General features: G+C 41.8%; 1 protein-coding gene and 2 long non-coding RNA genes across 4 annotated transcripts in view; 1 reads left to right on the forward strand and 2 right to left on the reverse strand.

Annotated features, from left to right (window-relative positions):
* Positions 1-4,047: 4,047 nt before the first annotated feature.
* On the reverse strand, positions 4,048-5,264 carry bhlhe22 (basic helix-loop-helix family, member e22). The gene has a single exon (XM_004546662.4). It carries the CDS (start codon positions 4,976-4,978, stop codon positions 4,172-4,174), a length of 807 nt encoding a protein of 268 aa, XP_004546719.1. The 5' UTR covers positions 4,979-5,264; the 3' UTR covers positions 4,048-4,171.
* A 5,589-nt stretch (positions 5,265-10,853) lies between these two features.
* On the reverse strand, positions 10,854-13,995 carry LOC101476875 (uncharacterized). Its single transcript, XR_191068.4, has 2 exons — positions 13,758-13,995; positions 10,854-11,675 (listed from the first exon to the last, which is right to left on the reverse strand). It is a non-coding gene; the product is annotated as an uncharacterized LOC101476875 (long non-coding RNA).
* Positions 13,996-15,731: 1,736 nt separating this feature from the next.
* LOC143420302 (uncharacterized) overlaps positions 15,732-25,703 on the forward strand; it is a 49,399-nt gene continuing 39,427 nt past the window's right edge. Inside the window, exons 1-3 of one of the 2 annotated variants that reach the window (XR_013100120.1) lie at positions 15,732-16,130; positions 19,123-19,325; positions 19,501-19,555. This is a non-coding gene — a long non-coding RNA (uncharacterized LOC143420302). The remainder of the gene's footprint in view (positions 16,131-19,122; positions 19,326-19,500; positions 19,556-25,703) is intronic. The other variant, XR_013100121.1, reaches the window with a different exon arrangement.

Consider the following 25,703-nt stretch of genomic DNA (forward strand, 5'->3'; position numbering starts at 1 on the left):
CATATGTTTACCTGACCTCGAGGCTGCCTCCGAGATAAAAACATTTGCAATGTAATGAATTAGGAGCTCGTTAGGTGAGTGGGAAAACAGTTAGAAATATGCAGGAAATACTGAATGTTATTGCAGCGAAAGTGGTCTAAGTCGGCGTCAGTATTCTTTATATTTACAGATATAAAGCAGCTCAGAGTTACAACAAAGCATCTCTAAATAAAAACCTTTATTACAGTTAAACAGCTCCTTCAAGCATCAATGTTTAAATATTATAATAGGGATCGTTTCTGTTTTGAAAGGAAAGGCTTAGTTATAGCATTAATCTGTAAGATCCACACCTGGTCTTGTTCAGGGCAACCTTAAATCAAATGTGGTGTTTATCTTCCTGCACACAAAGAATGAGTAGATGGATTTGGACATTTTTTTAGCTCCTTAAAACAACCCTATTTGTGTTTTAAAGGTGGTAAGCATGTATTTAATTGTTGTAAAGATTTGGAAATATTCAGCAAGTTTGGACGGTTTAGCCTAAAAACTGCATTCAGTATTCCTTGTCTAATAAGCAAAGTTTCTAATAAAAGTGCTATTGGAAAGATTTGTAGCTGAAGTTCAGAAAAAGCTCAAGTAAATTTCTCGAATGTGATAATGGGCTCATCTACGAAGACTAGCTTCATATATCGGCCCTACAGTGCATCTGATAATGACGGTTTCACTGTTAAGAAGTTCAAATTTGTACTACTCAATGTAAGCAGTTTACCTCTTTAGCTTCACAGTTCTATTAGCCAGCATTGCGTGCACCAACAACATTATGCATTGCTATCAGTGGCCTGACAAAAATGAAGTACCGCCCAGCAGTTGATTTGGTGCCTCAACCAGTGCAGCACATATATCTTTATACACAGCGTGTGACACAGCATGGATGAATCCATTGTCAGAGTTTTGCCAGCTACTGATATGAAGGAGACATTTCAATTTGGCGTACTTATGTATATTTTTAATGTTTATCATCTTTAGCATACACAGCAGCTGCGTTATGAACGAGCGCCCTGCTGCCCACTGATATGGCAAATTGGACATTTTATAGTTTATGAAAGGGGTGGGTTTTTTTGTTATCTTCCAGTTTTATTCGTCAGTCCCGATTCCCACTGTAAATGCTTTAAAGACAGATGCAGCTTTATTAGGCTTTTGGATAAAAGCGATGCTCCCTATTATGACTTGGTTGGTGGCCACTTTAAAAAAAATAGATAAAAAAAGAAGAAGCTTGAAATCCTCCCATTTTTTTCTGTTTTCATGAGGCATCTTGGGGCTCTATCGCTGCCCGGCCCAGCTTAACATTTCAGGCACCCTTGTGTGTACATGACATTTCACCTACTTGTAAAAATGGCTGAAATACCAAGTATCTAGCAGCTCCCTTATCAAGAGGATCATGGAGACTTTCGATTATTCAGTTTCTTACTTTTTCTTATACAAACCTGCTCCTCATGTTTGCTCTAAAATTGTCCTCTGCCTTTACATTGATATTTTATGCTGTTGTCTGTTTTCCTTTGGATGTTGTGTTCTGTTTTATGCACCCATATGGCTCTCTCTCATCCCTGGGGAATCTCCTCTTATGGGCTAATGTGAATATTAGTATGGGTTAAATGCTCCACTCATTTATGCATTAATGCATATTGCATAATTAATATTTTTGTGAAGTCTCATTTTCAAACAGCAGCAGGGGGAGAAAAAAAAGCCTCATCTCTGTGTTCAAACTACAGTAAATAAATAAATAAAAGCTTAAATCCTGTAACGTGAGTTGCTGACAGGATTTTCACTCCAGAGCTGTTTTGATGTCTCCTGATTATTTCCAGTCTTGATTAAGGGCTCTTCTGTGAAGATTCAAGGCATTCAGGGGTGTGATGGGATTAAATGGGACACTGTAATGACCCTGTTGTCAGAATGGCTCATCATACAGACACAAAGCTTAGATCGGAGACTAGTAAAAATAAAAAAACAATAAATAAAAAAAATCAGAAACCAGCATTGTTAACACATTTTCATATTTGTTTGCTTCTATGTGGAAAAATGAGATAAAGATGCAGGCTTTTGGTTAAAATTATTAGGATAAAACATTGAGCATGTTACATTTAAAGAGGTTTTTGGTGTATGGCTCTGCAAGCTTGAAGCTTGTTTGACGATTTCAAATGAAAGCTGTGCCTAAAATATCACAGTATCCATCTACAACAGAAACATTTATTGGCAAGACGTTTGCTGTATTGAATTTAGTTGATTGTATTAAAAAGTTCGGGGAAATCTGTGGTGCGAAATGATCGGTGCTAATTCATGGTCTGAAATGTGACGTCTGTGGCCTCTGTCCATGGTGCTGAAGCTTTCACGATATTTACCCTGCCTTTTAGGGGGGGGGGGGAGATCGTGGAGATTTAATGCTAGATTGGCTTTACTGTTTCAAAAGCATTTCCTTATCAAATTGTTTTCGATGTGGACAGTGAAGTGAGGGGGACGAAGCTTGAGTCGATCGCGGAGCAGCTGATGGTTGCGTTCTAAGTAAAGACACCAAATTGCGGCAATGAAACAGTCTTAATTACATTTCTTAATCACAGTTTGGAGGTCTAATTGCCTTAACGATCTGTTTGATTATGCGAGGCCAGGTATTACTGCCGACAGTTTTCATACACACTTGTTTTCGCATTATCATATTATTACACACAGGCGTGGAAATTGTCTCAACATCCACAGTAAAGGTCATCAGAGTGTGTGGGGTTTTTTTTGTTTGTTTTTGGGGTTTGTTGTCTTTCTTTCTTTTCTCTTTATTTTTTCTTTTAGTCCGTGGAGCACAAACATCTTAATGTTGCCCTGAACGTTCGCCCACCCACGTCTGGCCTTCGTTCCCAAGACTTAAGACAAGAAAAGTTACCGGTTTTGATGGAGCAGAAAATTGTTGAGCATTATTTCCCCTCTCTGCATGACACCTGGTGAGAATGCAGAGACTGACAAATGAGAGCTGCATCGCTCCTAGAACAGAGAGGCTCTAAAGTTATCCTTTAAAAAAAAAAAAAAAATAACCCCCCTCCCCCCCCCCAAAAAAAAATAAAATAAAATAAAATAAAAATCAACAAGAACAATTAACAGTTAAAGGCAGCTCGCTCTGATTCCACGTGCGCTACACTTCACATGAATAATCAGATTTTCTTTTTCTGTTGTTCAAAATATTTTAATAAAGCTTTTCAACACTGAAATACATACAAACGGCCCTCCTCTGCTCTTATAATAACTAAGGTATCTACAATAATCCACAGCCCGACCTGACAACGCGAATAATCTGAAGACCTCAATCGTCATGTTTCAAAAGAAAACAAAAATACAAGAAAAAGAGAGACAACAATGTGCAATGCAAGCAAAAAATATCCATCATAGATATTCAAATGAATAAATTACAAAAGCACATCGAAACACGTGATAAGCTTCAATTCAGGATTTTAACAAAAAGAAATCTGGATGTTTATTATATGACAGTGCCCCCTCACCCCCAAAAAGAATTGCAATAGGCGTGCGCAACGATTAACAAGTGTCTAAAATTAGCACATAAACATCTGACTGATTCAACCTCTTAACTCGCTGTTTCGTTTGACTTTCCTTGCTCATAGCATTCCACTTGCTCAGCAGAAAAACTTCGTGAAAGCAGGCCTTAAACCAAAAAAAAAAAAGAGGAAAAGTCTCTGACTTGAATGGAAAGAAAACCGTGAATAAATGAGAAAGCAGCAGAGAGTGAGTGTGGACCGCTTCGACAAGATGTCCATCTACTCAAGTGGAAAGAATCGCAAGTTGTCAGGTCACCCAAATTTCCAAAAGTGTCCATCACAGAGCAAGTGATCAACAACTCACTCAAATCAACACTTGCAGCCATTCTCACAGGCCCTACTGTACGTCTGTTTGGTCTTCACTGTCATTCATACCAGCACTTTAAGGATGATTTATATTCACAATCAAGTAATGTTTGAACAAAAAAAAGCGCGTTTTAATGCATTTAGTAAATATCATAAAAGTATTCGTCGCCATTACTTTTTCTTTCTTTTTTTCCTTTTTTGTCTCTAGCCTACTGACTTCACTGGTTTTCCTCTCCAAAAGTGTCCTTAAAAGTGGGTTCTTCTTTCTCGTGTGCTTCTCGGAGTCTTTGTCAGGCGCGTTAAGGCTTGTCAGTGCACTGTTTGCAGAGGCTGGAAGTGGCATTGTTGAACAGGGCACATTTATCGGGGCAGGAGGACCCGGCCACTCCGGTGGGGAAGGGGTATCCACCCGGTTGGTCGAACGCGCCCAAGCCGGGAGCTGCGAGGGCAGTGGTGGCCGGTATGGAAGCGGCAGAAATGGCTTGGCCCTGGTTGAGATACATCACTAGCCTCCTCATCTCTTCCAGCGCCTGTGACTGCATGAGGATGTAGTTTTTGGCGAGCAGCAAAGTGGCAATTTTGGAGAGTTTCCGCACTGACGGGCTGTGCGCGTAGGGGATGACCGCTCTGAGCTCATCCAGCGCGTCGTTCAGATCGTGCATCCGTCGTCTTTCTCTGGCATTGATGTTTAGCCTCAGTATTTTCTGCTCTTTGGTTTTCTTACCTCCTTCAGCTTTCCCTGCGCTCACCGTCCGCCCATCGCTGAGGAGGACCATGTCACACCTGCCGTCGCTGTCATCGTCGGGACTCTGCTCACCTCCGCTGCTCTCCGCTGCCGAGGTCCTGTTGGCACTCTCTCCGTACTTTACGCACAAAGATCCCGTCGGCAGACCCAGCGTCCCCCCTCTGCCTCCTGCCAGTCCTCCCGGTTGAATCGGGTCTGGCTCGGCCTGGTCAAAGCAGCTGATTGGTGACTGGCGGTCTCTGGCTGGTAGTTCGATGCCGGCCGACGATCTGAACGGGTCCATTTTTTTAGTGGACACGGCGCTCAGAGTTTTGTGAAAAATGTCCCCTCCGCTTACGTTCAAGTTCATCCTCCTGTCCATAGCCTCGTGGATTCCGCGTCGTTGCAGGCTATGGTCTCTTCGGGAAACTCTTGACGCACGTCTCAGAGTTTCTTCCTCTGTTTGTCCTTCACGAGTTTAGTTGTGTGTCAGTGGTGAAGTTGCAGGCTCGCTCCACTTGTCAGCTGAGGTGTAGAGACGAGGAGGAGCCTCACGTAATAAGAGCCACTCTCTCCTGCCTCTCTCCCTTTCTGTGTCTGATTCACCTTCACCGGATCTCCACGATAACCCTGGTTACGCACAAGACGCTTCGGTCCTTTTTACATCATTATCTCGAGGCGGGTTATTAAAAAGGATTCGCCTATTGGGATACAGACACCCTCTCCCCCTGGCACTCACCACCCAATCACGTTAACGTTTTAATTATTGGTATTTAAAGGATGGCAAACAAAGCAGCATGCGCTCTGTCTCTCTTCTGTAATACGCTTTGGGTTCAAGATCTTTGCAAAGATCCCCCCCGATCATAAAATAGCCCGCTTCACTGATTTGGTTACGAGACATCAGTTTGTATCCTTTTCAAGAGTCGCAAATTAACCAACGTCTATAATCTTAAAGCTGTTTTAGCTCAGAGAGGAGATAATTTCGCTGATCTCTTACTGCTTTATTCAAATGAAAAGATATTGGCATAATGTTTTAATTCAATAATTTTTGTTGCTTTTTCGATTGTTCGCCCACTTAAGTTTAGTTTTATCACAATAAGTACAATTCTGGAGTACAATTGTACTCCAGAACAACACGAACCTTTTCATTTCACTGTTGTAGCGTTTATCTCACGTTGTGTCAGATTTCCCATGATAGATCTGCGGGCTTGCCAAGCTTTACCTGTGCTCATACTGCCATCTTGTGGAAGGTATAGTGCAGTACAACCATACTGGAAAGTCAAACGTCATAGGTTTTATTCAGATAGAGCCCACGACCTCCTTTAGCATTTAAATCACGTGATTTCTTGCTTTAAAAAATCCTGATTTTTAACATTTGAATCTGTATTTCAAGACTTCAGATTGTAGTGCAGGGTTAAGGTTTTATAGTGGTGAAATAATGAGATAAAGAACGTTCCTTTTAAGCACCGAAGCAACCAAAATAAATTATGGGCTTGATTATAAACACTCAAAAGAAACAAGGAGATGCACACTGTTAAAGAAACATACTAGATATAACTTTTAAACTTTTAAAAAGTTTAAAAAGGTGCTTCAATGCTTGTTTTTTTGCAAGTGAAGATTAATTGTTTACCATTTAGAAACAATTTATACTAAGATGTCTGTAATCTGTTAATAGTTGCTAGGCAACATTACTTCTGATTGGGCCTGAGACTTATGTTTAGAGAGAATAACTGATCCTGTGAACCTTTGTCAACATGTTTGGAAGATATTAACTGACTCTGAGGAAGGGTCTAATCAAATTCACTGCTTTGCATGACTTCCAGCCCATTGAAAGTTTGATCTTAAATTGCACTTTGGTGAGTAATGTGGTTTAAAAGAGGTAACTGCAGGGTTATGGTGGGCTGGAGCTCAGCGTAGAGCTCCATAGTTTATATCTGAGCTAGGTTTCATTGCAGAGGGTACAGGCCTAAACTCCACAGGTGAAACTTGAGTTCATTGTAGCTCAGAGAAGCTCACAATGCAGCATGCAGCCTTCTCACAGACATTTCAGCTGCTAACAGTAATTTCTGCAATTACTCTCCACAAGAACTCATTCGTAGGCGCTCGTTTCAACGCCTTAAAGGACACACTCTTCCCCCTTCTTCTATCCAAGTAACCATGGTTATTTACCATGGCATGTCTGCTGCACACATTAAAGGTACCTTTAGCAGTGATTAGAGCTGACCACTGCTTTCAAACCGCAGTGAATGTGCCTTAATTCTTTTCGCCCTCTGGTTTGGTTTCTTGGCAGCTAAATATCAGTGGAAAAGTCTGTTCAGTGAGTCACCCACTGAAGATATTCCAGAAAGTCGTCTTGTTTTGAAATCATGTTTTTCCATTTGTGACATGGAGAGAAATGGAGTCAGAGAGTAGAAACATTTGAGATATTTTAATTTAAATAGTTGCGATGCCATTCTTCCCTGTTTTATTTCTTAGCTAGTCTGTAAAATCCATTTGCAGTCATGACTTCAAAAACAGTCTGAAAAGCATCTTAGCAAGTTCTGAGTTAACAGATACTGTGTTGACAGTATCTGGTCAGATGTAAAATGATTCATTACAAAGTATTATTGATAAATTTACTGGGATTTGTAGCTAGATCCTCAGAGTTAGAAACATTTATAGTAAAAGAATGAAATATCAGTCTCCATGTTTAAAGTAGACTCTAATTTTAATGTTAAGATGTGTTTTGTTCTCTAAAAATGACATCGTTTGGCCTTTGTTATGTTCATATCTTTCATATAAGTACTACTAAATCTCCCTTTAGTTACTGTAAAGAATTATACAAACTGGTAATTAAAGTCAGAATCCTCTCTTTGCAACAGCATCACAAGCGCTGAAATTGTTCCACACGTTCAAGGTCAACGTTTTAGCTCTTTCCGAACATATTTTAATTTGCTTATGTCTCTCTTGGGTGGGGGGGGGGAATAGTTGGGGAGTTATGATCTAAGAAGTGGCAAAGACAGTCACTTTATTCTGAGATGGCAAGAGAACACCTTCATGGCCAATCAGGTCCGGCTAATGAGATAAGATGGGTGAGGACGGTGGCACAGCCATTACAGTCACAGTACGTCAGCACTTTGGTAATGAGGAGACCATGAAGGCAAAACTGTCGAAGAAAAGGATTTCTGCTGGGACAAAAGAGAAGTTTAGATGCTGAAAAGTAAAAACAAAAACACATAGACGGATTAAACTGACTCATTTTTCAAGCAGAGTTGTTAAGAAGAAGGGGGAGCCTTTCCAATGTAGTAATGATCATTTTTGCCTTATATTATTGTAAAATATCTTTGAGACTTGGACTGTTTCTCAGACAAAACTGTGCATTTGGAGCTTGTTGTAGGACTGCAACACTTGGAACTATTCCAGACATAAATCCACGTTTTATAATCCAGGTCAGACACATTATTTATAGAAGTATATCTAGTTTTTTATGTTCTGCCATTGACACACTTTGACTCCATTAAATATAATTTGAATTGTTGCTTTTAAAAACAGACAAACAAATACATTAACAAAATGCTCATAAATTATTATTATTATTATTTTTTTTTTTGCTTTTATCTCCTGAAATCACGTTTTTCTAAATGCAATTTACCAACACTCATAATATCATCTGTTTTCTCCTCTGTCCTCATTTAAAAAGGTGTATTGGTGACTCTTCATGGAAGCTTCACTGCAGAATGATGCATGTTTCAGAATTTAACACATGCAGCTTGCTTTGGAGCAAGGTTATTATAGTTGACTAAAAACAAAGGTTATTGTAGTTAACTAAATATAAACTGAAAACTAAAACTACATGTGTGAAGGAACATTTTAGTTAACTAAACGGTTGCCGTACAGCAAGAAGGTTCTGGTTCGTCTCCACCTTCATGTGTGGAGTTTGCATGTTCTCCCTGTGATTGTGTGAGTTCTCTTTGAGTATTTCCCACAGTCCAGTGTGAGTGTGAATGGTTATTTGTCTCTCTGTGTTGCTGCGACATTTCCAGGTTTTACTTTTGTCCTATGGTAACTAGGATGGGATCCCCCACCCACCTGCCCAGCCCACAACCCTGAATTGGATAAGCAAAAGAGAATGGATGGATAGAAAAAAACATGGAGGAAAAATCCTTAGCTTTTTGTTTGTTTGTTTTGTTTTAGAACAAAACTTGTTTGATGAGGCATTGATCGACATGTTTATTTTTATTTTTTTCACTCTTTTTTAAAAAAAAAATTTAATCTGTGGTGTTTTATCTTTTTTTTTAATGTGTTCTTATTTCTTTACATTGACCCTTGTATTGCTGGAATTCCTGTTTGTTACAAGCCAAACAACACTGATCTATTTCTCCATTATTTCAATAATGGAAGAGCTCGTAGTGCCATTTTCAAGCTTTCCAACCACGCTGAGCTTTTTATGGAAATAATTTTTAAAAAAACAAAAACAAAAAAAACCCGATATCACCCCAAAAAAATATCACTCAAAAGAGAGCCTGTTTATAAACATGCCTTCAGGGGATCTTTAAGAATTTGCTCTTTACTAAATCTTGTATGTGCTGTTTAACAGCATTTATCAATTTCCGCCACAAGAGGGCAGCAGAGTTCTTCTGACGTCCTGAGCAGCCCGTGCAGGAGGAGCTGAAGGCAAAGCAGGAGCATGATGAACATGCTTTATGGCAGCCTCATGGATTTCATTCAACTTTGAAGATTTTGGTTATCAGTAGAAACCAGACTCCAGGGCTGCTGAGTTCAGATATGAAATTTCAATTTTGTAATGTGGTTCCCTGCACTGAGACCCACCAGTGTACCAAATACATGACACGGCAGGCAGACTGCTCTTTTTTAATTCATGAGGCGACCGAGTTGTAGTTTCATTTGTAATGATATTAACCACCCGAGCAGGTGGATGTTAGAGCGGACTTCTTAAACTGTCAGTCCCCCTCCTTAACCACTCAGCTGATTTTAAACACTACGGCAACCGATCATGCGCACTGTGGAATCCGTTGACTGTACTTAGAGATTCAGTTTATGCTTACGCTGATCCAGATATGTTTCTCTGGAAGACTTAAAGGAAATAAACTGATGATTTGGTGAAATGACTTTTATGTGCTCCCCTCCCCACTTTAGCCAGGCCCCGCTTATCCTTCTATCTACATGAAGCGCACAGACTCATGTCATTAATTAAGATCTGATTATTTTCTGTCGGTGTGTGCAACATGGAGCCAATCATCTGAATGAAAAACAGAAATGCGTCCAGATAAATAAATAAATACTCTAACATGAGTCGTACTAAATGAAGCCCCACTGATCTTTAACTGTCCGGAAGAGAGAGTCTCCATTACGGTTTGATATTGCGTGCGGACGCCACCAGGCGACACACTAAGATCGAAGGATGTTATTTCATCCAGCGGAAATGCCACAAGACTCTCACAGTTAGTGGTCTGCATTCATCTGCTTGAGCCAATGATTTTGGTGAAGCACATTTTAAAAACCTGATATTCGTTTAAAGTCCATGCGAGTGTTTAAGCCACACGCTCCACGGTCGTCCTCCTCATTTACATTCCGCAAAGGCACCACGCGTACTTTTGGAAATTAATATGCAGATCCAATAAATCATGGTTTATTATCCTTGTCACGCGAGGCTCTATATGGTTTTTGTGGGGGGAGGGGGTTAGAACCTCTTTACTGTGATAATTGTCATTTGTACAAAATATTTTTTTTTCCTCTAAGCAAGTTTTAGGGGGGAAATGGGTCGCTGATAAATTCGTGCGACGATGATTAGAAGTAAAAATGTGTGGGGATGTTTTTATGCTATTTTTAGAACCGAATGAGCTCAACGGTAATGCCAGCCGTCACTCCATTTGCAGATTTTCACGAATTTCCACACTTAGAATAAATTAATAAGTAAATATATGTACATAAAGAACATTTGAGGTGCCTGCAAAATGCAAGAATGTCGAAATTTCTTCTAACGCAGTTGCTTGCGTTTCTACGTCGAGGAGTCCGGACTGCATTCCTGCACTACAGAGAAGAAGTTGAGCCATTTCCGCTTTTCCACCGGCGGGCAAGTGAAACAAAAGGCTGATCGGTGGCGCGCAGATTTCAGCACCACAGAGGGTGGACAGCGCTCCGGGTAGCCTATGTGAGGATGGACAGCTCCCGCCGACACACACACACACACACACACACACACACACACACACACACACACACACACACACTGGAGCAAATATGTTCATATAAATAAAGAGCTTTCAAATATTGTATTTTGTTTATTGTTAAATGCAGGAGGAAAAGAGACAGCACACGAATGACGGCACACGAATTACAGTTTGAAACACAAGAGCAAAAGTTCAGTGTGAGAACGCCACCAGTATAGTTTTAATAACATTATAGGCTATCTATCTTTTTTTTTCTTAAAAAAATAAATCTGCAACTTTAAACTTTTGATTTCTGGGGTGTGCAGATCGGAGAAGATAGGAAGATCATCTCTTGGCATTCACCGCGTGCCTTAATTGTAAGACATTAAATCAAGGTCCGCTGTGAACACGGAGAGACACAACCCGCTCATCTGTGTGTGTTTGCGCGTGTGTGTGTGTCCGTCCACCAGCTGCATCCACTCTACTGTGGGAAAAGGGCAGACACCTCCAAACCTTTGCGTAAAACCTGTTACGACAAATAATAATCAGTCTTTATTTCTGCAGCCTCCGAGGCCTCTGACGTGTAACTAAAGATGTTTTTGGGATGTCAAGTTTGGCCAAAAATGTAAAGATTTTTTTTTAAAATCCAAAGCATCCCGTATGCATCAAAAGAGATCAGATCCTCTCCCGGTGATTGTACAGGCCTACCTTAGAGTGTGTGTGTGAGCGGGGGAAAAACATTCAGCTGGAGAAAAAAAAGAGGTTAAGTTACAGGACTTTAACGCAGAACAGCCAGTTTGGAGGCAAAGTGATTATACGTCCCAGACCGCTTTAGCAGTCAAAAATGACTTGATCCGTGTCCGTCGACTGCTTTTTGTCCAAAACCGAGGAAGGCATTAAAAAAAAATCCTCCATTATCCCATAGTGCACCTAAGGAAAAAGAAAACACAAATGCGTCATATTGAATTGCAAATGACAAATTCTCATATTCCACATTGACCTGTTCAGAAACATCACTCGGCGTCCAAAAAAGGAGGAAAAAGGTCCGCGTGCAAAATATTGATTTTCCTATAGCCTCATAACGCCCTCCTCACATCATCTATAGATACACGCACACACGCACACACAAACGCCTGCAGCCTCTCTTTGCGGGTCACAGGTTAAAATTGCCGCAAATCGCAAACCGGGCAGCCGAAGAACCCCGAGAAACTGCCGGTGTCCTGAGCGCATCGGTGCGCACTGTGCGCGCGCGTCCATCCGTAGCAAACGCACCGGGACATCGAGACCGAGCTGATCCCGGCGCGGGCACCACCTAAATGGGACTGATCTCTCTCCGTCCGGTCTTTTCCTCTGACTTTGGGATTAATGGTGCTCCAGCCAAACAAATGAGGCATCTGCCTTCAGCACAAGAGGATTGGGATGAAAGGGGGGGGGGGGTGCTGACGTCACCAGGCAAACAGATGTTCCTCTATATTACCCAGCGTCCTCCTCATCGCTGCCCCGTGTCCTTGAAACTAGGAGGGAAATTGACGACTTCCCAATCCGAGAATTAACGTTTATCGCTTACATGTGTTAATAGTTCTGCTGCTGGTTGGTGTGTGTGTTTGCGTTGGTGCGTGCATGCGGATGTGCGCGTGCTGGCAGAGGAAATGCCAACAATGGTCTAGCAAATTGTGAAGCCCCAAATCTGGCATTGGCTGTGATCAGTTATGCAACATTGCACTATTCAAAAAAAAAAAGAAAAGAAAAGAAGAGAGAACACACGTGTACCTACACTCACACATAGACCCACACTCACGTGGGCATGCGCACACGCACTCCCTGCACACAGTAACGATGGAGAGATGCTTGTGTCATTCTGATCGCGCCGCTTGACGTGAGTTTGACAAGTGCTGCATTTAGCTTCTGGTGATGAGCTGTAGCTGATTTTTACTCCCTCAAAATATTATTATTATTTTTAATCAGTGACGTTCACTAAACTGCAAGGTGCATTATGCGTGCTATGGCCAGATTATATAACGCGCACGCTGAATGTAACGGGAAAGTGGCTCAGACGTGCATAAATGCGAATTCCTCTCCTGTCGAATGCCTCAACTGAGTGGGAAACTGACAGAGATCCTAGAATCTGTGCAATTCAGCTATAACCCGGTGAAATCTGCAGCGATGCAGACTTCACGGAGCACACGGTGATTTGCATATCTTGTAAACTAGAGCGAAAGCAGCTTAAATTCAACCCAAGTCACTGCTGTTTATGAGTAAGAGTCGCATCGGACACCTGCCCACAACTGTGAGGATCTCCTGAGCTCAGCGTTTAAAAAAAAAAAAAAATTACGGCTCCTGTTTTACAGTTAAAGAGCGCGCGCACACACAAAAAGCACTGTGGAGTGGGAAAGAGAAGGCGCAGGCTCGTAGATTGTAGGCTAATTGCAATGCATCACCCACTCGCTGGAACACAGAGGAGAGGGATACAGAAACAAAGGGAATCGCCATTTTAGACGGAAACGTCCCTATCCCCTGAAAACAGTCCGACTCTCGCGTCGACCCCTGTTTGGAGCTCCATCGCGACTTGTCAGCAAATCACCATATTTCACCAGTTCTTCTCTCTCTCCCTCTCCCTCTCTCGCCTCCCAGAAGAAAATGACCCCTATTGTCCTCACGCGCCGTGCAACGAACAAACGATGAGGCTCAGATATCCTCCGTCCTCTTCCCCCTTCTGAACAATCATGAAACCATAAAAACAAATCCCGCTCGTTAAGCCTGCTCGGCTTTTTCTAACGTCTTTACTCATCCTTTTTTTTAAACTAGTAGTGGATTTTTCCCTGAAGCCCGCAATAACAATGGCAAGTGCAGCGTGCACAGGGACCCGTTATCTGCACGGAGAACGATCGCCATCCGTTTTATTCTCTTAAAACGCACGCGTTACCAACGGCGGGAGCAAAAAGACGCAAATCAGCTCATCAATAATTGCTCAAAGGCTTGATTATAAAGCAAACGCCGGCGGAAAATACTCACCGTGGAAATGGTCCACGCCATATGGTGGATCCCAAGCACACCGTGCGCTCTGCTCGTATTTATCCGTGCCCTGCTGTTTCTTTCACTTCATCTGAGCGTTATTACTTCACCGCAGCTCTAGGCAGTCGCTGTGTATTCCCGGTTTCTCTCGGCGTGTAGCAGCGAACGAGCAAAGACTCCGTGTGGCGAGAAGCTGACGCTACCAATGAGAGCGACGCTGTAGCCTCTGCAAAGCATGGCTGCGCTTTCTCGCTTTTTTTTTTTTTCAAAAAGAGGGCAGGTCGCTCTGTGCATTACAATGAGTAAAATCTCTCTCTCTCTCTCTCTCTCTCTCTCTCTCTCTCTCTCTCTCTCCTCTCACATGCCCGCGCACAACACGCGTTTATCCATACAAATGCGCGCTCGCTCGCAGACACTCAAATATGCGCGTTCTGGAAGTTCTATATATCCAGTGATTTAAAGCGATCATTTATCTGATTTGCTCATTATCATTATTATTATTATTATCATTATTATACACGTCAGACTGCGTTTCAGTGGGGATTTTAGCAGCATGTTGTAGTTTATGTGGTCTATACGTGGGAATAACTGCTCTATAATCTGGTGAAGCCTGACGGTAGGACTGTGTAGTCTGGTCGCCTTCTTGCCGGCCACAATTAATCATGTTTAACGCCATTTGTCTTGAGAGGTTCATTTCAGTTTCACGCATCAGGCCACCGGTTTTGCAACTCAATTTCTATAGGCTGTTAGTTCAATTGTGTGTTGTCTCTGCATAGATTAAATGAGGAATATTTTAAGCTGGGGGGGGGGGGGGGGGGGGGGGGGGGGGGCTGTTGTCTCTGTAAATAGACCCATAAAACTTGTTTTGCTGTTAAAGGCCTGTAAATAAAGTTAAGCGTTTTCTTTACACGCATTTTCTTTCTTTCTTGTATTTCTTTCCTTTTCTTACGGCCTCTTCCTTTACCACACGTAACTTCTGACATGCAAAGGCGTAGCTTCCTTTTAGGGAGTCTTGCTTGTGCATTCAAAATTGGAGCAGTAATTGATTGAAGCAAGTGGCAGTCCTGCACTGCTCGTTTGTGTCCCCTTCACTCCCTGCCGTGATTGACTTCCAGGCAAAGATCCAATCGAAACGGATGATGTCATTAGAGTAACCTTGCTAACCCTGTGGCCCAGGCGCAATAATGCCCGCTTTACCTCCAACTTATTAACGTATATCTGACTCCAGCGTTAAAATCACCCCACAGGTGTTATTCACGCGCTGTTTCTTCGAGTTCTTTCCTTTCTGTCATCTCGTCCTCCTCCGAGCATCCATCCTCTGTCTCACAGTTTCCCTCCGTTACCGTTTCATTGTTTCACTCTGTTACAGTGTTGGCCTTTGACGGCTGCAAGAATCCAGTCAGTGCAATGATGCAACGTTCACCCAAGTTGTGATGCAACTCGGGTGAACATACCACTGAGAGCGTTAACGTTTTGTCAACATTTTTCTTCTTCATTTAAAGCGTTAGAGGAGAAATTCTGTTCAGGCTTGCATCAGGCGACATATAGGGAAGTTTGAAAGCTGCTTTTTCTCTGGCAGAGGGAGGAGGTAGAGGGGTGTAAGGCTATTGTTCCCGCTGAATCAATGGAAGCTGCGGGGCGACATGCAGCGGTGCGCACATGAATGGCAGGGCTCTGGGATGTGTGTGGGTCAGTGGCCCGGGGTCTCCGTCCCAAAGCCCCTTTCCCAGCGCCTCACAATGAACCTGCGCAAGGTCGGGGCTCCTAGGGGTCACAGGCCAACCCCTTTTGTCCCTCACTTCAAAACACATAGCCTAAACATTTATTAATCAAGAGGCAGCCGGTGGGCCTCTCTTTTGAGAAAAAAAGGGGGTTGAGAGGAAGGGGGGGGGGGGGGCGTCAAGGGTGGGAAAGAAGTAGGGAGGAAACAGAAAGAAATAACTTGTGGCTGCAGTTGCAAATTCCATCATTTGGACAGAGGTGGAAGTTTGTAAAAGTTGTGGGCTAATGGTAGAAGTTGGGACTCCGCGCAGAAGGCGGATGGGAACTCACGGACAGCAGGATTTGGACTTCTTATCGAACCGAACCTGTTTGTTTCGCACTTCTGCTGGATTTGCGATCAACACGTCCGGATAGGGATTTCTGTCGCACACCGACACGTTGTTCTGGACTCGAGAAGAACAAAAGAGAGTACAACAGAAATATAAACCGATCTGCGTGAAGTAAGGGAGTCGCATAATCGCCGTGACAGCCGTTCTTTAACGTCAAAACACAGAGAAACTGCCGCATCGAAACGCCCTTTGCGTGCGCAGCGTTCTGCACACGGAGCCTATGGGAACAAGTGCCACAACAACAACAACAACAAAACTAGATGTAAGGCGACATCGAAATGCGGTCTGTGCTGTGCGTCTTCGATCGAGGCTGCTGTCTAAGCCGACAAAAAAAAATCTGAAGCAGGCCTTCCTCTGCAGCATGGCCACATCAACCGTACCTGTGTGAGAATGTCCTGACAACCACATTCATTTTACTCAAGATCAAACTATATGTGACCCTATGGAGTAAAATTAGTTAATTAACTAATTAAAAAAAACAACAACAACAAGATATTAATTTCATTTCAAACCTGTGTGGCATGCGTGAGCATTAAAAGCTCCCAAATAAGCGTCGGTGTTGTTGGTCTTTTATTTTTGGCAGTCAGTGAAACGAATTGGAAGTCAGGTCGAAACGCGAACGTGCTGTCTGTAGGAAAGTGTGTGCAGGGTCGCTGTGAGCTATGTGCTCTGCAGTAGTAAACGTTGTAGTTGCATCAGTTTTAACCAAACTGAGAGGCCTTGGTAACCGTTGCCTTTCTATCAGTCTCCCCTCCCTTTTAATTATTATTATTTTTTTTTGTATCATGCATCAGGCCTTACCCCAACATCACACAGCCTGCACAGTGGGGCTCATTTTGTGCTACAGTTTACTCCATAAAATCTATGCAGACTTGGTTTAATATGCTTATAATTTTTGTCTTATTTTTTTTAGCATATTAGTTCTAGTAAAAAATGTTATAACACAATAGTTAAACTGTAGTTAATATTTTATTTTATATATTTTTTGGTGGGGATATTATTATCCATGCTTTGATTTTGCTGATCAATGCCAAGTTATTTTTAAACCCAAGTTCAAATTTGTTGCATATTTTTATGTGTTAAAATGTGTGGCAGTATCATTCACTTAACAGATTCTGATGTATTTCCAAATGGCTTTTGTAATTTCTCAAAATTGATATTAAATCAAGTTAGGAGCAATCACAGCTGTCCTCAATGATCTTGTGAGGAAGCGGGGAAGAAAAAAAGGCATTTATTTTGGTTTTCTGGCTTAAATTAAAAGATGCCCAATCTGTGATGGCACATAAGCAACATAGGCAGGTAAACATACCTGCAGTACCACATAAGAAAGAGGGGGCATACTGTGCATTTCCACAATGTGAGTGGAAATATGGAGAATATTTAGCAGTGGTAGTGAGACATTGTGCGCCTTCGGTAGTGACAATTTCTTGCTGTTACTTTACATTCAAAAATCATCCACGGGATGACTATAAAGATGCAAACCGCTGTGTGGATTTATTATTGCCTTTGGAATATATTTATTCTTTAAAAAAATGTTTATTAAAAAATAATAAATACACAGTATTCAAATTATTCAAATTGTCCTTTTGTAAGTGGCTTAAAAAAGTGCACAAACACACACATTTCACCATGTGTTTCTACAACCTATATAAAAACATTTATATTATAAAATGCATATATGTGGCTGTTCTGAGTCCTTACAGATGTCATTAGTAGGTTGTTACGAACAAAATAGTTAACTATTAAATTTTAGTAAGCTCCACATATTTTTGTATTGTGCTTTTTCATCACAGATGCTTATTTTCTGACATCTCTATGTGTTCAGTCATCAGAAATTATAGAAACTTTTCAACATCCAGTGTGTTTAAAAAAAAAAAAAAAAAAAAAAGACTATATGGGTTACAGCGTTATATGTGCCACCAGTCCTGACCTGCAATGAGCAGACTCCAGAATTAGAGAATAACCCAGTAGATGCAGCACCTGCTTTGTTTTAGGACATGACCTGATTGCAATTTTTTTTTTCCAAGCAAATCCTGACAGTAAGGTTTGCCTGCTTAGCTTGAGCAGGGACAGTACGCTCCCCAAGCTAACATCAAACTCTAAACAGCAGTTGTTATTTCATGGTTGCGTGCAAGCAGAACCAGGTCATCTGCACTGGGTTACAGGCCTGCTGGCTGTGTTTGTTGTGCCCTCCAAAGTGTGCTGCATCCTTCCTCATGCTGCAGAGAATTGTGTTTTTGCCTTAGTTAAAATAAAGAAAAGAGATGTTGATTTCCTAATGATTACCTAAAATGCTCTTATATTTGCACATTTAACAATGTGCAAATATAAGGAAGCGTTGCACTTTCTAGCAGCAGACACTGATATGTTCTTTATAATTCAATAAAACACTGAGCTTTTTATTTCATGCAGTGGAAACGTTAAGTTGCAGGATTATGCTATATACATGTAAATATTAAGAGGTAACTAAAGTCTATCTGTAATTACTTAGATAGTACTCTGCAGCCTTGTAGTGTTTTGTATGAGCGAAGCAAGGGTGTGTGGGACCTTCCCCTTATGACATTAGCAGGGGGTCAAATGTGCATGTAGGGCACCTGGCTCTGCACCTCCCCTCTCTCTGTGATGTTAAATGTCAACCAGCAGCATCCAGAGAAAGCAAGGTGAGCCTCCATTCTAATGCTTATGGCAGGAGATCATAGCGTCTGACTCCCAAAGCCATGTTTCTCTTGTGTAGTGCAATTAAAACTGTTAGAGAGGGGAAATTTACAGAACCATTAACCTAAGGTTTTCTTTTTAGTGAAGTCGATAGTCTGAGGGTTGCTCTGCTGAAAGGAAAACCCCAGGCTTTTTTTTCTTCTTCTTCTTCTCCTTCTTTTTCTTTTTAATAAATGTAAAACGAGCGGCTTAATCTTGATTTGTTTCGGAAAGATTTGTGTCTTTAGCCTTAAAGTGCAGTGGATTGCCTCCTCTGCATTGCCCACCTTGAACATAAAACAGTAATTGAATTAAAAATTGAATTCATTTATTTTGGACACACGTGCTCATCCTTCTGGAAATCATTTTGCTCTAATAACTTGTATTCCAGTGCTGCCGCTGCTTCGCTTTGCTCGGTCGCAGTTATTTATTTTTTTCTTTAAAAACAGATGCAGCGGGAGTGATATGATCAGATTGCTGATTTTATAAGGTACAGTGTGGAATAATGTATAGCTGTGTAACTGCGTCGCACACTTATCCAGTTTTCCCTCTGATTCCAGATACAGTCCGGTGTCTGCTTCAAACCCGAGGCGTACAGGAGGTTAGATGTAAATCTGCACCATCACAGAAACATCCTCACTCAGAAATGGCAGTAGTCAGGACCTTCTGCTGCACTTCTGCTGCTCCCTAATAGAAAGCCTATTGAGGCCCAATCAGCAGGTCTGTTCCAGCCTTGTAAGTGGATTTCTCCCATACCCCCAAGGTTTGTGAAATAGGGGTCAATGGGTCTGTTATTGTTTTTCTCTGCCTCTTTATCCCTACATAACTCTGTGATGTCAACAGCAAAGTGACAGAGTGAGCTGGGAGCATGGAAAAGGGAAAAAAAAGAGGGGAAATAACTACTATCATGATCTTGCGTGTGTTTCTGCTCACAACAGGGCTGCAATTGTTCCAGCGGGCATGGATGCCTCCCCATATGAAGAATGGAAAGAGGTAAATATCACTTATCCCCCAACAGGTCGAAATGAAACAGCAGCAGCTGGCAGAGAGCTGCTGAAAATATTGAGTTTAGTCTGAAATTTATCACTAAACGTAAGCCTCACTGTCTCTCAAACGCTATACACTTTACTGTGTAATAAGGGTCTATGTGAAATTATTTAATGTGCGAACAGTGTTGTCAAACGTGCCATTCGCGAGATCTATTTTTCACATCTCTCAGCCGGGTTGCCATTGTCTCGTTTAACCCGGTTATATCGTGTACAGATTTTCACATACATTGAGTTTTTTTGTTGTTTCTTTTTCTTTCTTTCTTTTTTACCTTGCTGCTTTAAAAGACAAATGGGAACAGATGTGACTCTGAGCAGGGACGTTTTGAACAGATTTGCTTCTTATGTCAGAGGAGAAATGGCATTGTTTTCCGTTGCGTTACAGCCTGGTGCCATTTATTAAATAAAAGTGGGGATCCGTTATGAGGTGGAATTTTATGGCTCTGTCTGAAATGCGATCATTGCATCAAAGCACAGCCATAAATTTCTTTTTGATATAATTGTATTAATGCAGCAAGTAATGGATGAGCATATGTTTCACAGTGATTACTATCCCTCTCTGACTGTGTGTCCTAGTTGCCTTCCCATCGCCTGACTATCGGAATGAGAATATGTGCCTTGAGTTAATGCTGATTGCAGCAGCTGCCAACACATGAATCTCCATGGCAACAATAACGGTTGCCAGGCAACCATGCTCTTTTAGGGACACTGAAAGAAGCCCAAAGGCGTACTAAAAATATATATATGGGTATAGTGCTTCTTGAACACCTCAGCCGTATGCACGGCATGCACAGAACGACAAAGAGTTAAACGCTTAAGATGGCGACGTGTTATTTTCTCCTCTTCAGCCGCAGTGTGTGTGTGTGTGTGTGTGTGTGTGTGTGTGTGTGTGTGTGTGTGTGTGTGTGTGTGTGTGAGAGAGAGAGAGAAAGAGAGAGAGCTCACGCTGATGTTACCCTACTTTGGCATGAGCGCTAAACGGCAGCCCCAAACGCTGCTATCTTTTTATGACATTAACACACAGAGCCGTGTCAGAGGACCTAATGCTTTTATGAGGTTATATTTGGAGGCTGTGGACAGTCTGGGTTAAGAAGATAGTGACATTTTTTTTCTTTTTTCATTTCTTTTTAACACTTGGAAAAAAAATGGGGCAACTGTCAGCCATCTTGGCTCCTGCATCGAGCTTCCCTCGCAGCTCGCACAGACCCAGGTGGTATGCGCACACGCTGTGGAACAAAGCATTCCATCAGCGCAAGTGACATCACTGCAGTCAGCTCAGCTGTTTCTGCCTGCGCTATAAATAGTGTGGTGGAAAGAGCGGATTGCCTATGCAGAAAATATTTAACTCCTGACCCCAAGCCTTAAGAGATTTTTTCCTTTTTTTGTGCTGAAGCGGTGAACTGGATCACAACCAGTGCATCTAACATGGAATACGGCTGATATAAAGTCTAATCCCGTGCTCTGCGTTGACTATATAACAGTAACAGGAGTTAAAAAGTGACACTTTATACCAAAATATCCAAGTCCACGTATCCACTTCTTACAGTATTAAATGTAAGATCTGAAATATACATGCCATCTAAGATATTAGCATCATTGTTGTCACAAACAAAAGTTTGAGTTTGCCTCTAAAACATAAAAGTTCTCTATAGACTTCAGGTTAGGTGGGAGGCTGGTTTTCTTGTAGATACAGATATTGCAGCCTCTAGTTGCCAAGCATGAAATTACACAGAGCAGTGACTTTTAAATACCTCCAGCACCTCAGCTGATAAAGTAACTGTTATCACAGGCAGGGATCACGCTCGCTGACAGCACTTCATTTGTTATGTCATATAATTAGATATATTTTGGCAGCAAATCGTTTTGTTTTTTTAAGATAATTTGCATATGTATTTTAGACCTTGTCAGCTAAGAGTTGCCTGCACAGAAAGAGATGAATGTTGAGGCAACGCCTGGTGCAAATACAAAGATAAACCAAGGAAGAAAGCCAGGGGAACCAATCAGAATCTTCAATACTCCAGCTGGTCTCCCAGCTTCCTACATCGTGGCTTTTACATTACTAACCCACAGCACGCTACAGCTGATCTTAGTACACCCTGCCGCTTACTAGCACCGCTGCAGCCTGCGAGTCCAGCCAGCAAACTTGGGGTCGTGGCGTGGCTGGCCAGGCGCCAGGACGTGTGCAGGGGGCTATGCCATGGTGTTGGCTCTCACAGGCTGGCAGCATTGAGGAGCGTAAAGGCATTCAGCAGTGTGAATGTCCCTTTGTCTCAGAGCAGCGTGCCAGGCTAACTCTAATGAGGCAGCTCTTTGTGGCAGGCCTCTCAACATCAAGTGGGCTGGTGGACTCATTAACCTGACTACTGCAAATAAAGCAGGCAGGCACAAGAGACGCCTATGATAGCACACTTAAGGCCCCGCTGAATCCCCCCACCACCCCCACCACCGCCACAGTCATCCTTCCACCTCCTCACTCTCTTCTTTTCCCTCCAGTCTCTCTCTCAGGTTTCCCAGGGCTCCTCTGATAGGAGGAAACCAGCCACTGGCCTATTTCAGGTGTCCCAAATAAAGATTGGTTGGGGGTGTGATTTCCAGTTTCTATATTCTGTCTCGTTCATACCTTGAGCTTTAATCAGATTTTTGGCTCTGCGCTGTAACCTGGTTTTTGTTGAAGAATGAATGAACTGCTGGAGTCGACTGCAAAGCGCTACAGAAAACATTTATGCGTTTATCCACGACGCTTCTCTTTATAGATGCATTTGAGTCGGTCTTTCTTTGTGGTGATAGGAAACCTATACTTCTAAATGTCCTAGAATATTTCAACACAGCTTTGTATGCATTTGTATTTTATTCCCACTGTCTCCCCCAAATAATTGCAATTTGGCTTTATCACCAGCAACGAGAGGGGCGGTAAAAAAGAAAAAGGATAAGAAGGGATGAATAGAAATATGTCCGTACCTTTGTTTTAACACCTGGATAAAGATTTTTCTAACATTTCCCATTTATAGCTCTTTATCTTGATCAGTGACTGTGTTTTGACTGATATGTTTCAGGTGAAATGTGACTTACAAACACGTTTTGACAGTCAAGGTAGTCTCTTGCTGCTATATCACTTTCTGTATTAGCTGAACTGCTGTCAGTCTGATTTTAGTTCCATGGCTAAAAGTCAAATCCTTTTATGCCATCTTGAATGTTTTAAATTTATCAACTTGAGCTATGCGCTGATCAACTTGACTTATTTAGGTCAGCTATGCCTTTATGAGTTGTTCTCCCAACTAATGAAACAGTTGTAATGGTGGGACCAGGGATTGTAAGCGAGTCTGCTGAAATAGATTCGCTAACTTGTTTTGATGAATATTTTTGCAGTGGTTATGAAGTCACGTGGCTCACCGCTAAATTATGTAGCTGAATGAAATTGGGTCGCGAGAAGCTGTTTTCCGCACACCGACAAGGACAGGTCAGATGCTCGTCTCACAAAAGGATAGTCGGCTGTTTATATTTGTCTTTTTATTTATCTCTCATAACCCTGCCGGTTATTAGCGCTCAGCGCTACGGCTTATGGGTGTGGACCTGCTAGATATTGATTCGATGTTAATGTCATGTACTGTTTGATGTATGGCCTCTGAAATTGCTCAAGCATTTGATCAAGTTGCTTGTATGTAGATTAGATTCATTAGATATTCCCCCCACTATTTTTCATGATGTTTCCCCACACTCATTTTACAGCCTCCCATTGTCTCCTCTGCACAGTAAATGATTTTAATCTGGTGATGCTGTGTACTCTTGATAAGCCCTGCACAAATTGAGGCAGCGTCGCTGACGGTGAGGAAGAGGCTAACGCCACAATAAGCTCTAATCGTGCGGGCGCCTCATTTTCTGAAAAAGAATATTCATACCAACATCAAAGGGGTTAGCACTCCTGACACTGACAAATTGCAGACGAGGTTTCATTAATTAAGTAGGCCACTAATGTTTATTTAAATGAAATTTACGGTTGCATTATTGATTCGCCGCCACAAAATTATCTGACATGATGCACATGGATTGTGAGCTGTGGCTCTCTGCAGGAGCAGACAGACAGCGGGAGTGTGGATGGGAGGGAGGTGGATGGAAATTTAGAAGGGGGTCTGAAGGCTGGAGGGGAAACATGAATATGATGGTTAGGAATTTTTACAGCTGCCAGCATGAAGATATTCCTACCTATATATTTTTTCATTAAAGCCATAAAATGCTGAGAAAATGATTTTTTTTTAAAACTACACAGAGTTTGGATTTAAGATTCAAATGATTCTTCTTCTTTTTTTTACCACCTGATGAAAGTAGCAGTAATTGAATAAAGTACACATCCAGTACGCTTCATTCTTTCTGGATGATGCAGAGTTTTCTTAGTACAACTGGGAAACAATTTGACTTATTGGTTACTCTTTAAGTAAGACATCTACCTTAATTTACCATATTAGAATGGCTGTTGGTGCCATATGAGCTGGCGAGTTTAAGAAACTGCCAGCTACTGGGATTTTCCAGCACAATCATCTCTACAGTTTACGGATAATGGTCTGAAAAGGAGAAAATATCCAATAAGCATCAGCTCTGTGTGGAAAAAATGCCTTGTTGATGGCAGAGGTCAGAGGAGAATGGCCAGGCTGCAAGCCGTCACTCAAATGACCACTCGCTACAACCAAGATATGCAGAAGAGCATCTCTGAATGCACAACACAGCAAATCTTAAAACAGATGGGCTACAGCAGCAGAAGACCACACCGAGTGCCACCTTTCAGTCGTCACAGGAAGCTGAGGCTACAGGTTACACAATCTCACCAAAATTGGCCAACAGAAAAGTGGAAAAATGATGATACTGATACTGATATACTGCAACATTCAGATAGTAGGTCAGAATTTAGTGTAAACAACATGAAAGCATGGTGTTGCTTGTGGTGGTGTAATGGTGTGGGGGATCAGTTCTTCTTTTCTGAGCATTGTTTAAACACCGCAGTCTGAGTATTGTTGCTGACTATGTCCATCCCTTTATGACAACACTCTACTCATCTTCTGATGGCTGCTTCCAGCAGGATAACACGCCGTGTCACAAAACTCTAATCATCTCAAACTGGTTTTGGGAACATGACTATGAGTTTGCTTTTCTCAAACGGCCTCCACACTCACCAGATCTCAATCCAATACAGCATCTTTGTGATGTGGTGAAATGGGAGATTCACATCGTGGGTGTGAAACCAGCAAATCTGCAGCAACTGTGTGATGCTGCCATGTCAACACAGATGACAAGGTGTGTTTAATAAGGTGTCCAGTAAATTTATTACTCGGTGTGATTTTTTTCTTTTAACTCATCATGATTCGCCAATGTGTGGTCAGTAACGACACTAATATTTTTGTTGAGTATAACAAGCGGTGCTACCACCAGCAGCCTTTTTGTCCTAAAGATTTGTAGTGACGCCGATCAGTGTGCTAATGCAATGCTCCAGCTGAGTTATGTGTCCTTTTATTATAACAAGGCTTAAATGCAACTATTCATTTTTATTTTCTAAATCAAAATGTTGATGTCATCTGTCCCACTTTCCAGCGTGCTGGCGCTGAAAGAGAAGGTCCCTGTTTACCACGGCTGCAAACCAGTGGCAGGCAGTTGTGTTTCATCTTAGACCCACCAGTTAACTGCTGTTGTACATGAAGTGTTAATAATACTTTATGTATTAATAATGTTATAAAATGTATTAATCGTGGTATATTATTTAACTGACTAGTATTTGTGGTGTAGAATAGCAGGACAACAAAGTTTCATTGTTGAATCCAATAATAGCGCCGATCCCTAGATAGCAGAGACTCATACTTCCTACTAGTGTTTAGAAGCTTCGGCTTTATTTTACTATATTTTTAACATTGCTCCTCCAAAATAGAAGGAAATAGACAAAAAATTGCAAACGTAGACATAAATTCCTCTTTTATATATATAGCGTGTCGAGACTTGTATGTATCTCATACTGTGATTTGCTTATATAAGAGGCCCCTTTCACATTTTTGCCATACAACTGGATTCATGCTGAATTTGTGTAATTATACTGTTTAAGAAAAATGTAAACGGGG

Source organism: Maylandia zebra, linkage group LG9, assembly GCF_041146795.1.
Source record: "Maylandia zebra isolate NMK-2024a linkage group LG9, Mzebra_GT3a, whole genome shotgun sequence".
NCBI lineage: Eukaryota > Metazoa > Chordata > Actinopteri > Cichliformes > Cichlidae > Maylandia > Maylandia zebra.

Bases quoted from the DNA above. Each gene is read 5' to 3' on its own strand.
- bhlhe22 (XM_004546662.4), bottom strand. From the start codon at position 4,978: ATGGACAGGAGGATGAACTTGAACGTAAGCGGAGGGGACATTTTTCAC.